The sequence below is a fragment of the Rhipicephalus sanguineus genome, chromosome 10 (genome assembly GCF_013339695.2).
Source record: "Rhipicephalus sanguineus isolate Rsan-2018 chromosome 10, BIME_Rsan_1.4, whole genome shotgun sequence".
Taxonomy (NCBI): Eukaryota; Metazoa; Arthropoda; class Arachnida; order Ixodida; family Ixodidae; genus Rhipicephalus; species Rhipicephalus sanguineus.
In genome coordinates this window covers 12144546-12160614 of record NC_051185.1, presented here as the reverse complement: position 1 = coordinate 12160614, position 16069 = coordinate 12144546, and the positions used below count along the sequence as shown (strand labels likewise).

The 16069-nt window shown below is 46.0% G+C and overlaps 1 protein-coding gene across 1 annotated transcript; it reads left to right on the top strand.

Moving 5' to 3' along the window:
* The first annotated feature begins 12473 nt into the window (after window positions 1–12473).
* Window positions 12474–15179, top strand: LOC125760138 (uncharacterized). The gene is made up of 2 exons (XM_049419867.1): window positions 12474–13371; window positions 15169–15179. Exons 1-2 carry the CDS (start codon window positions 12474–12476, stop codon window positions 15177–15179), a joined length of 909 nt encoding a protein of 302 aa, XP_049275824.1.
* Window positions 15180–16069: the final 890 nt, after the last annotated feature.

Sequence of the window (16069 nt, the reverse complement as noted above, 5' to 3'; positions counted from 1 at the left end):
ACGCTTGTCTCAAGGCCAAAAAAAAAAAAAAAGAAATGCAGCGTAGACCGCTTACTCGCTGGCTGCTTCGAACGAAACCGATTCTCCACATTGCGTGGAATCTGTCGAATTTTTAGCTCTTACTGTCAACTACATAAAGAATACCGGCCCTTGTTTGTTCGCCGATTCACTCTGCCATCTTCCCATCTGTCAAAACGCCCTTAATCCACTCCGAGTTCAAAGACGAGACAGTTGTTTCCTTCTCGCCTTCACATACCCTTCATACAGGCGCGATCACCTCCTCGCCACTTCTTCTTAAAATAAGGGGACAATGTCAGCGATGAGCGTTGAACGTATCAGGATTTCGCGCTCTTTCGCTACACACTGTAACCTCCGCTTACGCAGTCGAAAACGCACGATACGCAGTGAAATCAGTTGATCGCGCACGATAGTCATGTGAGACAAGGCAGAACGGCCCTGCGACTGCATTACAAAGTGCGGTACGAGGCAATTCACAACTTATATCCATCGCATACGGACCAATCGAGAGGTTATTTCCTCATGACGTCACGTGAGCAGACTGCTGACGTCACGGATTGTGCCGAAAACCACGGGAAACGCCAGGACAGAAGGCCGCGCATGTTCATAGTATTTTAAGAGGTTTTTTAGGGGCCTTTAATGTTATGCCGGGCTGTAGAAAAATATGGCAGAGAACGTCTGAGGCCACCTTGAATATGCAAATGAAAGAAGGACGATACGCCGTTTTGTGGATATTTATAAATCAGACCGACTTTTAAACAGGGAATAAAACGGCTGGAAACGCCTCATCCGGGACAATGGGGCATAGGTATACCTGTTGTTCGTATGTATAGCGCTAGCATTGCTTTGCGATGTTATCTGCTCAGCACGGGTAAGTTGCCACATCCGACTCGAACCAAGCGGCCGAGGACGACGCTTTGAAAGTATAAAAATGTAACGCGTACGCAAGGATACACAATGCGCGAAAAAAGCGATCCAGATAACAGGGCGTTGCAACAGTTTCCATTTATTCTTTTTGTGTTATTCTTTTTATTATATTTATTTATTTGACATTGCCGCGTAACGCAAGGTCACGCGCATGACTGTGCGCGTTGCCTGGGAGAAGGGTGCGCGCCTGTGAAAGCGAAAATCAGAAGTCATAACGCTGCAGCTTTTAGCGTGAAATTCGTACGCATTAAACGAAGAAACATTTAGAAACAAAGACAAATCAACAAAAATCGCGATATGATGTAATGGTACTGCGCAGGTGCCGTCAGGCGCCGCGCATTTCTTTTAGAAGTAAGCAACAGTCAAAACCGCGCGATAGTTGCGATGCGCAAGGGAGCGTTGAAGTATAATAAATACGAAAACTGCACTGTAGAATGAACTGCTTTACAAAGAGAGAAAGACACACACATATATACAAAGGCTTATTTATTTATTTATTTATTTATTTATTTATTTATTTATTTATTTATTTATTACATAATGTAGCTCCGTTGGGGACTATTGCAGGAGTGGGCATTGTACATCACACATCAAGTGCAGACAAAAAATCATGAGACGGCAATTCCCGAGCGCCTCCTGGTAAAGCATTCCAGCGTTCAATTGTTGAGGGAAAAAAAACTGTATTTGAACATGACAGTTGTAGTTGGAAATGTTAAAAGAATTTGTTATCATGTTTACCTCTGGCAATGGAGGTTCCCCCCCCCCCTTTCTTGACTACGCCAGTGCTTTGTGTGTATCTTATTTCCACGATCCAACGACCCATGTATGATGCCTCTAACAGGTCGGCGCGCTTTTTTTTTTTTTATGCTTACCTTTTTCGGTGTATCTCTTTGCTTTCATTGTACTTCTGCCTTTTCTTTTTGTTTTCTGTATTTGTAGTTGTCACGTGGTCCACTGAGCGCGTCTGGGAATCGGAGGCAGCTGCGAGAGATCGATCCTTCTAGCAGGGCGGTGGTTGTCGGCATGGCCGGGTGCGGACGTCTGTCCCGTGTAGAAATGGAGTACGAGTTGCTGCCGCCGCGGCTTATTTCTCTATACACCGATGAAGGGCTTGATGGAGCGTTGTTGATCACGTATGTGCTGGGGTGAAGAGCCCCGTCCGCTTGGTGATACATCCAGCTGCCACGTGCTTATGTAAGTACGAGGCGGCAAGGATTCATTCCCTCATGTCTAGCTTGTGCTCTATAATTAAGTTTGGCGCACGGTGCGTTATATTACTCCCTGCAATCACTACTGCCGCAGGCTTTAAAACTAAACTCGAATTGAACCCTGGAGTTTTACGTGCCAAATTGACGGGATGATTGCGAGGCTCGCCATATTGAGAGTGGTCGTATATTCATTTTGACAAATGGGTGTTATTTAATAGGCGTGCAAAGTACAACATTGCTTTTTTTTTATAGTGAATAAGCCACATTGCCTCTGCAAGCTTTCAAACTCAACCTCCACCTCCCCCCCCCCCCAAAAAAAAAAAAATTAATATTTTTTGCCAGTGTCTGTACACGCCAAGATAAACCTAGAAAGCTTTCATTACAATTACGCCTGCGCAGATGTCAATACAGCCCCAAATACACCCCACTCTGTACTCCAATCTTTGCCCGTGGTGCAGGGGACGGCCACCTGTTGACCGTACGACATCGCTGTGTCAGAATCGGCCACACAAATTTCAATCCTCCATCTTGAGGTCAAACTAAGACAATAGGCAGTGGGAGGTGCGGCTTGCCAGCACGGAACAGGAGGACCAATTGGAACTTTGCACGCATCTACAATGGAATACGCAGGGTTTCTCCAACTAGCGCTAGTACTCTATTGGCCCGAATTTGCGACTTCGTTTGCCATCCGGGCTCTCACGATGCGATGCAACTTTGCTGTGTCGCATGTGGTTGGGTGTGGCATTTACGGATGCATATTCTTATCTATATGGAATGGCCAGCAGTGCGGAATGCAACTTACGCCCCATGTGAGGAGACGATAGAGCGCATTCTGTGCCAATGCCCATCCTATACCAGACTCAACGACGTGGTCTAGGAGCCAAACTCCTTCGTCTTGATGCAAGACCACTATCATGTTTTGTGCATTTGTGTAATTATTTATTTACTTTGAGTTTCTAACAATGTTACTATTTTTTCATGCAACCGCCACGCCTTTTATTTATTTTATTTATTCATAAAATACTGCAGACCACAATTCGGTCCTTGCAGGAAGGGCACTCATTTTACATCTAAACAGGAAGTACATTACAAAAATATCAATACAGTTAGTTCAAACAATATATAAAACCTCAAACATAACGAAGAAAGGACCCTAATATGTGTACAAGAAAGGCAACATAATGTCAAAACATGAATACGGTGATACAAAGAATATACGCATGCCTTGTAACGGACCATCGGCCCAGTCAAGCTGTTTTTAAACAGCTTTTAGCCAATGGTATCCCCAGAATATTTGTATTTCTAGAAATAAAGCTGTATTGTATTGCATCGCAAAAGAAGATCCTGGGACCTTGGCCCACGGTTTCGTGCAAGCACAAGGACACGAAAGCCACATTGTGCTACTTGAAGACGACCTGACTTAATGAGCACCTGTGAGCTACCAGCGAGAGTTCGTGCTGTTTGTGTTCAAACTGACTGCTCACCTATTCTCTTTCTTACTCTTGTCCTTTCTCCTCTATCCGATGTAATATTCCTCCTCTCCCCCGCCTCACGTGTAGGGTAGCCAACTGAGCCAGAGCTTGGTTAACACCCCTGCCTTCCCTCTTCGCTTCTCTCTCTCTCTCTCGACCAAGCCAGGCGAGCCGCGATCGCCTCTGCGCACCCTGAGGGACCAAGGCAGTGGACCTGGATGCCATCGTGAATAAATGTTTGTACTTTTCACATGGCCAAAGCGAAACAATATTCGACCTGCATAGACTTCATTCCTATACGTGCTAATCGCGGCCACGTGGCTGCGAATTTCCAAAAATAAACACAGAAAAGCTATAACGTCCACGTACGTAATCCATAAGATCTATTGCTACCAATTAAATGTGGACATATAGTTTTCTCTGTACACTTTATCAGTGCAAAGAAACCTCTCGCCGTTGTTATACATATTCAGTGGGAAAGATCAGTGGGTCCGGTACGTATAGGAAAACAAGCGGGTAGACTTACGAGTAAGCAACGCTTTATGTCCAACGTTACGGCCATGGCACCGCCTACGAGACGTTAGACATAAAGCATTGTCGCAATCAGTATGCGCACTCTCAGGGGGCCCTGAAATAATTAATTAGCAGTGAGAAGTTTGTTCACGGGAGAAGTCTCTAGTGTAAACTATGTACATATGATTTACTCAGGAATTCGCGTATGCTCCCGAGAAAGAATAATTCGTTTGTTTATGTCAGTGTCCGTGTTCGTTTTTGTTATTTTTTGCTCCTCTTTGCGACATATTTCTCGCTCAAACAATGTCGCTTTGTTCTTTCGTACGTTTTACATATTCCCATTGTGTGAAACGGGCGAGGCGCAGCCACGCCAAAACGACGACATTTTTCTACACATGGGTCACGTATTAGAAAAAAAAAAGTGTCGTTTGTAAGCGATAAAACAGTTATTAGCATAAACACCATATGCGAATGTGGGTGTGTAAAACCATTTCCAGAGTTCCGTGTTTTTGTTACCCAGCTCCTTGGAATCGTTATGAAGGAGATAGTAAGGATTGAATTTCCAACGATTACTTTCGCTGATCGGAATACGTCTGCAGCCCGATTCCGGAAAATCTGTATTCTAAATTTATATATGAGAAATATGGGAAGGTAGGCTGCGTTAGAAGGGGCTACCCGTCATCGCGATATTAATACTGAAAAAAACACAACAAGAAAAACAAGAAAGCATAAAAGAATGAGAAGCGAAAAAAATAATCAGCACCAACACGTACGCATACAATCTCGGACGTATAAATAACAACTCTAAGGGCAGAGTCCAATACACAGTCATATAGGCGAAAAAAAAAAATACGCGGCCTAATTTGTTCATCCGGCCAGCTTTGTCCTTATCGATCAGATTACAGATGCGTGGGAGACGGCTCGTAATACAAAAAAGAAAAAATAAAGACTCAGACGCATGAGTGATCGGACCAATTTCGCAAGCGCTGAAATCGGAAACCTCTCGTCGTATAGTACGTACAAATAAACAATTAAATAAAGCGATAAATAAATAAACACCGACCAGACGCCAAGAAAAAATAAAAACACTCGCGCAGTTAATTCAGCGTCTGGACTTGACGTGTCAGCTGCAGAAGCAGTGAGTGAGACAAGAATAATTGACCTTTAGGTTTCCGGAAAACGTACACCTCAGTAACTCTAATTGGATCACTGCATCCTTAGCGAGAGGTTGTTACGCAAGCAACGTCTCGTGAGTACGAAAAAACATTAGTGTTCCGGAAATTTCTGGTGACGTAAGCAGCGACTAAATGCGTCGCGTACTACGAAAAAACAGGCTTGCAGCTGTTTATGGTGCTGCCATAATTCCTCAGAAAAAAAGAAAAGTAGCGCAGCTAGCACTGATTCTCGAGAGGCTGGGTCCCAGCATAGCTGCATGGTGGGCACCTATAGCTAGTCCTGGCTTGGCTTGGCTAGGCTTGGCTCTCACCTCCCTCTGTCCCGCCCCTTGCTATACTATGCTATACAAGGCTATGCTTGCTGTCGCCAAGAAATTTCTTTCGCCAGGAATTTCTCTCTTTCTCTATCCTTATTTCTCTCTCTCTCTCTCTCTCTACTCGTTCTCTCACCCATCAGTGTTATTGCATCCCACGCCGGAAAAATGGCCGCACGCGTCGTGGTATCGAAGCAGAAGACGACAATGAAGAAGCGAGTGCGTGCCGGTTCATGATGATGATAATTTTCTATCTACGACACACGGCCAACCTCGAGCATAACAACACTGCTGTAAAAAAGAAAAAAAAAAGAAAAGGGCGCCAGTTTGACAAATGTCAGTGCGCGCTTCGTATATACAAAAGCGCGTCATTTTTTGCCTCCCCTAAATGTCATCCAGCTTCTTGTACGCGAGACGTAGCCGGATATATACAGATTGTCCTGAATTCCATGCCGGCCAAAAAAGGTTTCTGCGCTTATACTGCTAAACAATATACCGTATTTAGTCCAATCTAGGCCGGCCCCGATTCTAAGCTGACCCCCGAAATTTGAAAGGCTAGAAAACAGAAACCTTGATCATTGCACTTGAATCTAAGCCGACACCCCCCCCCCCCCCCTTTTCGCACGTCTTTCTTTTTCGAAAAAAAAAAGACATCGGCTTATATTCGAGTAAATACGGTACTACGTGGCAATGCTGTGAAAGTTGCAGGCGTACGTATGTATACCTGTCACACCAATCAGTACAGTGAGTGGGCAAAAAATACAATGTCTTTCGTGTATTTCCCACTTGCGTCTGCTCGCGGCAATACGTGAGCAGACGCCGGCGCGAAATAACGAAATTGCGCAAACGTAAGCGTCTGTTCTCTAACTACACAGCATACTATGACGTCAGGGAGCATAGTCAGGCGTGTGTAGTCTCTTCTTTAGCTCCGGCGCTTAGAGAGGTTGACATGCCCACTACAGTAAACTCTCACTTGTACGAACGTCGGTTTAACGAATATTTCAGAATAACGAACTTTTAGAAAATCCCCGGCGATTTTCTTATGCATTCTATGCAAAAATCTTTCAGTTAAACGAATTTCAGAATAATGAAGTTTTCAGTTGAACGAACTTGATCCGCGGACCCAGGCTCGTTTTTTAAATCAATTCAACGAAGTTTTGTGCACTGTAGCACTGGCATAGCCGATGCGAGCCGCCACTAAGTCGCCCATCCATCGGCGGCAGGTTCAAATCCTGTAACTCTAGTCGAGGCGGTAGAGTATGTTAGAAAGTTGCGAGACTTCGTGTCTCAGCAACAAGCTGTGCCAGAGGCAGTGCACAGAAACGTAGACTCTCTGGAAAGCTTTGTCTCTTCTTGCGCTTTAAGGGCACCAGTCCAAATGAAAATTACAGATTTCTTTTCGAAATAAATTGCATTTCACACTTTTGACTAATGTCTGCTGTGCCCAATGCTGTTCCATATACTAGTGAATATTCAGTTTAGTGAACTTTCAGTTAAGTGAACTATTTCCTTGGGTCCCTTGAAGTTCACTCAATTGAGAGTTCACTGTATATTGTTGAAATTTGCAACTTCTACGCATATATTCTACGTGCATAGTTTCTACGTATATAGTTTTGATACATTCAAACGACACGAGCAAGGCAAACCATCAACATAAAAAAAAATTTGCGGCGAATTTTTCTACAGAGAACTGCCACGTGCGAATAGTGCACGGATACAGAGGCATTGTAGCGCGCGTGACAACGCACAGTATAATGCCTATTCGTGTTATTTTGCTGCATTGACATCAAAGTAACTATCCAACATCAAAGTGGTGGTGTATATTCGAGTAAATACGGTACACTCCTCACAATGTACGGATTTCTTTTTTCGTGATTAAATGCTATTGAAGAGCATCGTTCATCTTGATTACAATTTGATACGATAGTTCGCACGTCCCACCTTACACCAATCGACACTTCTCCAAATTTGGCTCGTAATTTCTTTTTTTTTAATGCTGACCAATCGCATTCGTCTAAAACCTCAGTTCACTTCAGTTACAATGATTTTCATAAATATATTACATCGACGATCACTGCGCACATTTCGACATAGAAATATTTTTTCTCTCAGTTTGTTCAATTTGACGGCCGTTTATGCGGTCTTACTTTACAGCGAGGCTGTTTAAGATAGCTTGCCGTAGAAGTCGGCGTACGCAGAAAACTCCTAGCGGGTTCATTTAGCTGAGCCAGCAGGTCAAGTGATCTAGCTTTGATCAATCAGGTATAAGCAGCAAGACAGGCGAGATGGGCTATAGTTGAACATTCATGTATGAAGCAAAAAGTTTTTAAGTGCACGAAAAACGAGGACAGAAGAACTAAGAATTTGACAAGGCAGCACTTATCCTGTCAAAGCGCTGTCCTGTAAAATTCCTAGTTCTTCTGTCCTCGTTTTTCGTGCGCTTAAAAAGCTTTTGATTCAAACAGGTGTAAGCGCGCACATTTCCGATGTAGCGGTGGATTGACGACATCACGTGATCTCGCTAGCCAATCACATAGACTCGCCCGCTTTCCTAACCAAACGTGATCTCTCTAGCCAATCGTATAGACTCGCGTGTATAGACGTCACCGTGCCGAAGAGGCAGCGCTGCGAGCTCGCGAAGCTGAGGCAAGACGGCAACGAAGTATGCCTCAACTATTGAGGGCAGCACGGGCCACTGTAAGGAATGCCGCGAGGGGGGAACATTCCGTATAGACACCTTCGCTGCACGACCATCTTCGCGGAGTGGATGAGCCGTAGATTTTTCTTTCTTTCTTTCTTTCTTTCTTTCTTTCTTTCTTTCTTTCTTTCTTTCTTTTGAGCATTACATTCCACGCGTAGAGCTGATATTTTCGAGGTGGCAAAAAGGTCTGACAGATAAATCTCAACTGAATCATGTATATACGTAGGTATCTGCGCAGTAATGCTGCATCCTCGCGCGCCGCGGTTTGCGGCGATCAATTCAAAATCGTCAGCATTGCCATCTTCGAAAGCGCGTCACAGCTTTCGTGGCGGCTCAAACATTCAAGAGATGGGCTGGCTGTCTGAATTCTACATTCAAATGTCTCGACGCTACAGGGAGTCCTACGCATCTTCTTGGACACGATCGCGGAATGCGAATTCAAAGGAACAAAAGAAGCAAGAAAACAAAAATTGGAGGAGAAAAGCCAAGCGGAATACATTCTTGCTTACAATACCCATGGCCTGAGCGAGAACAACTTTTTTTTTCATTGTTGAAATGATGAAATAGGAGAGGACCCATGGCCTGAGTGAGAACAACTTTTAAAGGGCCCCTAAACACCCTCTGAAAATTCTCTCTTTATTCTCTCTTGGCGTTTCTCGTCTTTTTGGCGCGGTTCGTGACTCCAGAAGGGTGATTCACGTGACGTCATTAAGGTACATCCTCTCGATTGGTCCATATACGAGAAATATTGGTCGTGAATTGTCTCCTAACCCTGCTTTGCCATGCAGTCACTCACCCATTCTCTCTTGTCTCGCATGACTATCGTGCGCGATCAACTGATTTCACTTCGTTTTGTGTGTTTCCGATTGCACAGGCGGAGATGACAGCGTGTAGCCGACAAGCGCGAAATCCTCATAGGCTCAACGCTTAGTGGTGACATTGTACACGTGCTTTATGAAGGAATAAGTGGCGAGGAGGTGATAGCGACTAAGGGTAGTGAAGGTGAGAAGGAAACCACCGTGTCATCTTTGAACTAGGAGTGTTAAAGCGCTCTGTTCCACTTGCCAATACGCTTGCGTTTTGGCAGCGTATGCCAGGACAGGGTATCCGATATTCTAATTCTTCACACTGAGATAAAACAGTGGAGATGGGCGGGCCACGTAATGCGTAGGACATATAAACGGTAGTCAGTGGCGGAATGGACGAATATAATTGGCGTATTAAGAAGGGCGGTTAATTGGTGTACGGAAGGGGAGGGGGGGTGTTGAAAATCCCCTCTGCCAAAGTTCTGCATTTTGTAAGTATTTATACGAACGAACTTATATATAAAGGGGGGCCATAACAACCCCCCCCCCCCCCCCCCGGCCTTAGTTACGCCCGTAATTGTCATTGAATACCAAGCGATGTGTGAAAAGCGCTGCCGAAGACGGTATCATGCTATAGGTCGGTGATAAAAAGTTTTAAAAAAATTTTAGGCATGAAATGGAATCATCTCGCGCAAGAAAAGGTAAATTTGAGATAATTGGAAAAGAAGCCATGCAATGGATATACAAATAGGACGGCGACGATTATTACGATTAAGATGCCATCTTAGTTTGGCTTCATTCTCCTCTTTAACCTTAGGTGACGTTGTGAAAATACTTATAGAGTTGTTACATTTTTGCGTCAACTGCCACGGCGACGGGAGGACACAGATGGCGGAATATATAGCTGACGACGCACAATGCTTTCACCTCTCACAAAATGCAGACGCTGACAAAAGAAAGAAAAAAGACGAGTCGTTTACGTTTCAACTTCTTTAGATTTCATCGGTACGTGCATGAGACCTGTGGTCGTCTCCAACGAAACCTTTAGAAATATTTCTTGTGTCGTTGCGAATTTTTCAAAAACTACGGCCACAAATTTTCGCAATGGCTAGACAAATTCTTTCCATAATTTTTTTTTTCAAGTAGGAGGTTTGCTCAACGACATAAATAATAAAATTATGAAATTCTAGGCTAGTTTCGATAATGCGCGTACTTACATAGGCCGTTGCGAGTCTTGTGACACAGAGCTAACAGTCACGCCAGGCATGCAAAGAAGCAAAAAATAAGAATAATAACACCGTATGCGGGCTTTTCTCTAGACGCAAGCAACTAGAGAAACATATCAAGACGTGAAAGCGCACGATGGAAGCTTTAAGGTCGGAAGCAATACGCCAGAAGCTCGAATTTCTATTAATGTCATTGATACGATCAATAAATGACCTCCCAGCTATGAAGCATGTTAACTACTGACAATAGTTAATATGACACGCTTATGAAAGCGCTAAGTACTAACGTGGTGATGATAAATACGATGTAGCTGCTAAAAGAAGGGATCTGGACAGTGATAAAGCGATTTTAAAAACAAATGAATGATATTTTATGCATAATATTTTAAATACGTGCCAATAATAATATGTATTTGATATGTTTCCTCCCAACCTGAGGGGCTTCCGTCATACTCTCGACTTCATGATGTAACAGCGTAACTTTACACCGATAAGTGTTCAATAAATGTTCATCCGTTTAGGAGGAACCATCCGACCACCAATCATTTTTACGTAACCACTCGCATTAGCATTTATTGATGTCATCATGGTTGCCATCTTGGTGCACCAAAGGTCCTGGAGACGCTGCGAGAAGAAGCGGCGCGAAAGCACAACATTGAGCATCTTGCGCGGAGTGAAATATCAAAGAACTGATAATTCAGTGAAATGAAATCACCGTCACAAAGTGAAGCGCTGTGTACGTTACGATAAGGTGATCTCACGCTATCGCGGCCGCCATGTTTGAGTACTAGCGCAATGAGAAACTGTACGTGACGTCATGCAAGCACGTCACACAACGAGCTGTGCGCCGCATTCCAATGGAAGCTTGGGACATTGTCCCGCGTTATGAAACTTACAAGCGTCATAATTCCTTACCAGCTGGTTATTACGCATGACCATAATTATGACAACTGAACGGCGGGTCAAGAACCGACGTTCGCAAAGCATGCCGTGCCTGTGCGGGGAGCTCCATGCGATGACGCACACATTTTCACGGGTTAATTGACGGCACAGTTTGACGCCAACGCACTGTGAAAAAAAATGGCAGTGAGACGACACAGCCACCTTGCACCTCACTTGAGACATATTATACGTCAAGCCGCTACTGAGAATACACGACAGTAGTATGTGGCAAGATGATGTATGTGGTCTGAAATGTAATCGTCGCGGCAAAAAATTCAAAGAACACGTCGCGGCATAAGCGAAACCGTGAATAAAGAGGATTAAATTTTGCCTTTCATATATGAGCGAAACAACTCACCTTTAAGTTGGCGAAATCCGGAACCTTGCTCGCATTCCTCGGTAAACCGGTTTGGGTCGCAGTTTGCATTCACCTAAACCCTTTGCGAAAGCTTCCTGCATCTGGTTTTGCACTGCCTCAAAGATCAGAGACATTGCAAGCTTTCCGCACCTCACCCGATTTTGCACTGCCTCCGTGATCGGCCCACCTTCGACCAAGCGACGATGTCTTGTGATGACGTCATCATGTGACGTGTTTATTGTCGTCCTGTCTCCTTTTGCAGCTTCACTCTTATTAGACTATAGAATAGGAACTACTGTCGCGGACAGTTTTTTCTTCGGAGATCCGAGCACTGAGAAAAGCCACATGTGTGGCATACGGCCCCCGGGTGCGTGGCCTTGAAGCACTGAAAGGTCGTCTCACTGAATGGGCCGTAAAACGGGGGGACAATGCCACACGTGTCGGTGGTTGTTTGTGTGTGTGTGTGTGTGTGTGTTTGTGGTGCGAGGAGGAGAGCCCAGCGGAGTCGGCACGGAGCATCAGTCGCCAGCGAACCACTTGAGCTGTGTGGACGTTTCTTTCTTGGTGTAGCAAATAAATCAGCCTCGTTTTGTTTTTAAACACCGGCTCTGTACGTTTCACCTTTGGATGTCTCACGACTTCATCTAACGATTCGTAGAGACACTACACTCTTGGTGCCGAAACCCGGGACTTTCTCGCCGTGGACTTTGTGTTGTTTATTCAACCGTCAACGACTCCACGCCTTGAACGCCTCGGCAACGACGGACGTGAACCTACTCCGGTGAGCGAACTGTTTAACGAATTTGCTTAACGATGGAACGTCTCGTAAAGAAGAGAAAGGTCATACGAGCTCAAATTACGCGACTCATCAACGACTACGAGAATCGGCCACAGCCACTCGATGAAAATGAAGCGGCTATCCTGCACGCCAGACTTGCCAGTTGGCATAACGAAGTGAACACTGTCAACGACGAAATCGAGCCGCTGGTGACAGATGAAGACGCGGAGAACGAGTTCCAACAGACGTGCGAATATAAAGACCGCATCGTAGCCTGCCTCGCTCGCCTGCAGCGGCAAATGACTGTTACGAGTCGCCCAACGAACGCCGAACCAGCGGGAAATGGCAGCGCTTCACAGACGACGTCGGAGCTTAGGACAAGGGTGAAGCTCCCGAAATTTGAGCTTGTAAAGTTCAGCGGGCGGCGCTCAGACTGGCAGCCGTTTTGGGAAGTGTTTGAACAGGTGGTTGACAAGAACGAAGAACTGTCACTAATTGACAAATTCCACTACCTGAGGTCGTCAGTCACCGGCGATGCTGCTGCTGCTGCTCTTGCGGGGATACCACCTACGTCTCGATGCTATCGCGACGCCGTAGAGCTTCTGAAAGGGCGTTTCGGGAACAACGAGCTCCTGATGCAAGAGCACATGAGGAGTCTGCTAGACATCAAGCCGGTGCGCTCTTCGGATGACGTACGAAGCCTTCGCCGCCTCTACGACACTCTGGCCGCACACATATGCGGACTTGAGTCGCTGGGAAGGAAACTTCACACCTACGGTGCAATGCTGCTACCTGTGGTTCAGAGGGCCATGCCTCGGGACATTCTTCTCGACTTTGGAAGGAAGTGCGCCACGGACGCCAACTCTACTTTCGACGATCAGCGGAGTTCATCTACCGAGGGACCGGAGCCAACAACACCGGAGGGAGACAGAGGTACAGTGAACACTTTCAACAAACTCCTGTCTTTCCTAAAAGTCGAAGTCGAGAGCCGAGAAAATCTTGCTGCACTTCAGAATTTGGACTTAAAGCAGCCATCGAGGGAGATTCCCAGTCAGAAGCAAAAATCGAACTCAAGAATGCATGGCACAACTGCTCAATCGTCGGCAATGTTGCATCAGAACGTGACACCGCAGGACTGCTTCTTTTGTGGAACGAGCGAGCATGCAACGACAAACTGTGATGCCGCAAAAGCACTTGAAGAGAAAAGACAGCTTCTGCGATCGTCCGGGCGATGTTTCAGGTGCACGAGGCGAGGGCACTTATCGAGTGCATGCCGTGTGAATGTGCGATGCGCTAAATGCCAGCGAAAGCATGCAACAACCATGTGTGACCCATCGTACCCAACCAGACCTCCAGATACTAATGATGCCGTCGCTAGCACTCAAATAAGTCTCGAGGCTGTCACCAATGATGGGACCGCTCCTAAAGAAACCGTCTTGTTGCAAACAGCAACGGCTCAGTGTAGCGGAGAGTCCTCAAACGCTCACGTTCGAGTTATGTTTGATGGGGGTAGTCAGCGCTCCTACATCACCACACAGACCGCGCAGAAGCTTGGGTGTGAGCTAGTAGGACAGGAAAGACTGAGTGTTGGCTTCTTTGGAGGACACCAAGAAGAACGGCCATTTCGAAAAGTAAAGGTGTTTCTGGAAACGAAAAGGGGTGAGAAGCGGGAACTTGAAGTGCTCGAAACGGATGTCATATGCGACCAAACGATTCCCAAACCACCAAAAGAAACATTGGAGAAATTGGAAGCTTTGGGCTATGAATGTGCTGATTCCAACGACCATGGTCCCAAAGACATTGGTTTGCTGATTGGAGCCGATTACCTATGGGACCTGACCACTGGCCGAACGGTCAAATTAGGGAAACGGCTCAGAGCAGTGGAAACGGCAGCAGGATGGACGGTGCAAGGTCCCGTTGAGGGAAGCAATAACGACGGTCACTGCGCCCAGACCGTGATGCTGCGCACTTCGGTTATCGAGATGACAAGCGACACGCCCAGCAAGCACTGGACGCTAGAATCGATCGACGTCATTGAGCGGAATGAAACAACAAGTACCTTTGAGAGCACTCTCTCAATGGCGACACGGAAAGACTTTGAATGCGGAGCCCTCTCGACAACTGAATTGAATCGAGCTGAGTTGTTTTGGGTCCGTCACGAACAGAAAAAGGGGCTACTAACGGAGTTTAAGAGTGTTCAAGAAGAACGGCAGATTCCTGCAGATTCCCCACTGAGAAACACATCACTCATGATTGACGAAATGGGAGTACTGAGAATCAGCGGAAGACTGCAACATAGCAACATGAGCTATGAGGCCAAACACCCAAGCGTGCTACCCAAGGAAAGCAGCGTAGCAAAGCTCCTAATTAGACATTGTCATCACCAGGTACTTCATGGAGGAATTCGCGACGCTCTGACGCAACTTAGAGAGAAGTACTGGGTGGTTGGAGCTCGACAGCTCGTCAAGAAGTCCCTGAGAGAATGCGTAACGTGTCAGCGCTTTTATGCACTACCTGCCAACGAGGTACTCGCTCCTCTGCCGAGAGACCGAATAACGGAGGCTCAGCCCTTTGAGGTAACTGGTCGATATTTTGCCGGACCTCTTCTTACCATAAGGGGGCATCTGCTGCGAAATGCTACATCGCCTTGTTCACTTGCGGAGTAACCCGAGCGGTTCATTTAGAACTAGTAAACGACATGTCAACAATCTCATTTCTTCTTGCCTTCAGGAGATTCATAGCAAGACGTGGCATTCCGAGCCTCCCAAGCTCGGCCAGGGGGCGCTGCGTCGCACGCGTTTCGCCGCCTTTCTTGCGAAAACCGGTCGCTCCTGTCCCCACACCAGCCTTTCGACTGCGCTGTCTCCGCACGTTCAGGCACTCTGCACGCGCCGTTCTCTGCTCGCCGTGCGCGTGCAGCTTCACGTGTCGCTTGCTCTGAAGGTTTAGAAAGATCCCAGAGATGGAAAAAAACGTTTTAACGGTGGGAATCTTACCAGAGAGGGACGGTTGATCGACCACCTTTTCGGGACCGAGCAGGTCGTCAAGGGCGATGCTGTTTGTGCGAGCGCTACGTGCGTGCAGATGCTGAACGGGCACATTTCTTTGACATGAGTAAGGAGGTGACTGCGCGAGTTCTGTAATTATGTTACCGGTAAAACGCACATTCGTTGCGGCAGTCGTGTATACTCGGAGCTGTCAGCAACCATCCAGCACGCTTTCGCGTGCGTTTTCTATTGATAACTTTTCAATTGCTTGGATGCCAAGTTTGTCGTGCGGCTTTAAATTTATTATGAGCTCAGTGTGAAGAGCATAAATTTACATCTGCCCTGTTGAGTCACTGGCTGCATCGCAATGCGCAGTGTTCAGTTTCGTGGGAGTTTCACTTTTGCCGAGGTTTGCATCGAATGATAACAACGTCGGATCGCAAGTTTAATGTCGCCTTGGATTTTTTTTAGAGCTCCCTTTGACAGCATAATGATATACGCAAACAAAAAAATAAATAAATATTTCATGCCCACTTCGACGATGCATGCTTCTTGCAGAGGCGTGTTTCATTTCGAATAATATCGACGCCTGATCACGCACCGTGTTCGCTTATTCGAATGTCGCTTTGGTTGTTTCGACAGCT

Coding starts and splice junctions, on each gene's coding strand:
- LOC125760138 (XM_049419867.1), top strand. CDS start 12,474: ATGGAACGTCTCGTAAAGAAGAGAAAGGTCATACGAGCTCAAATTACG.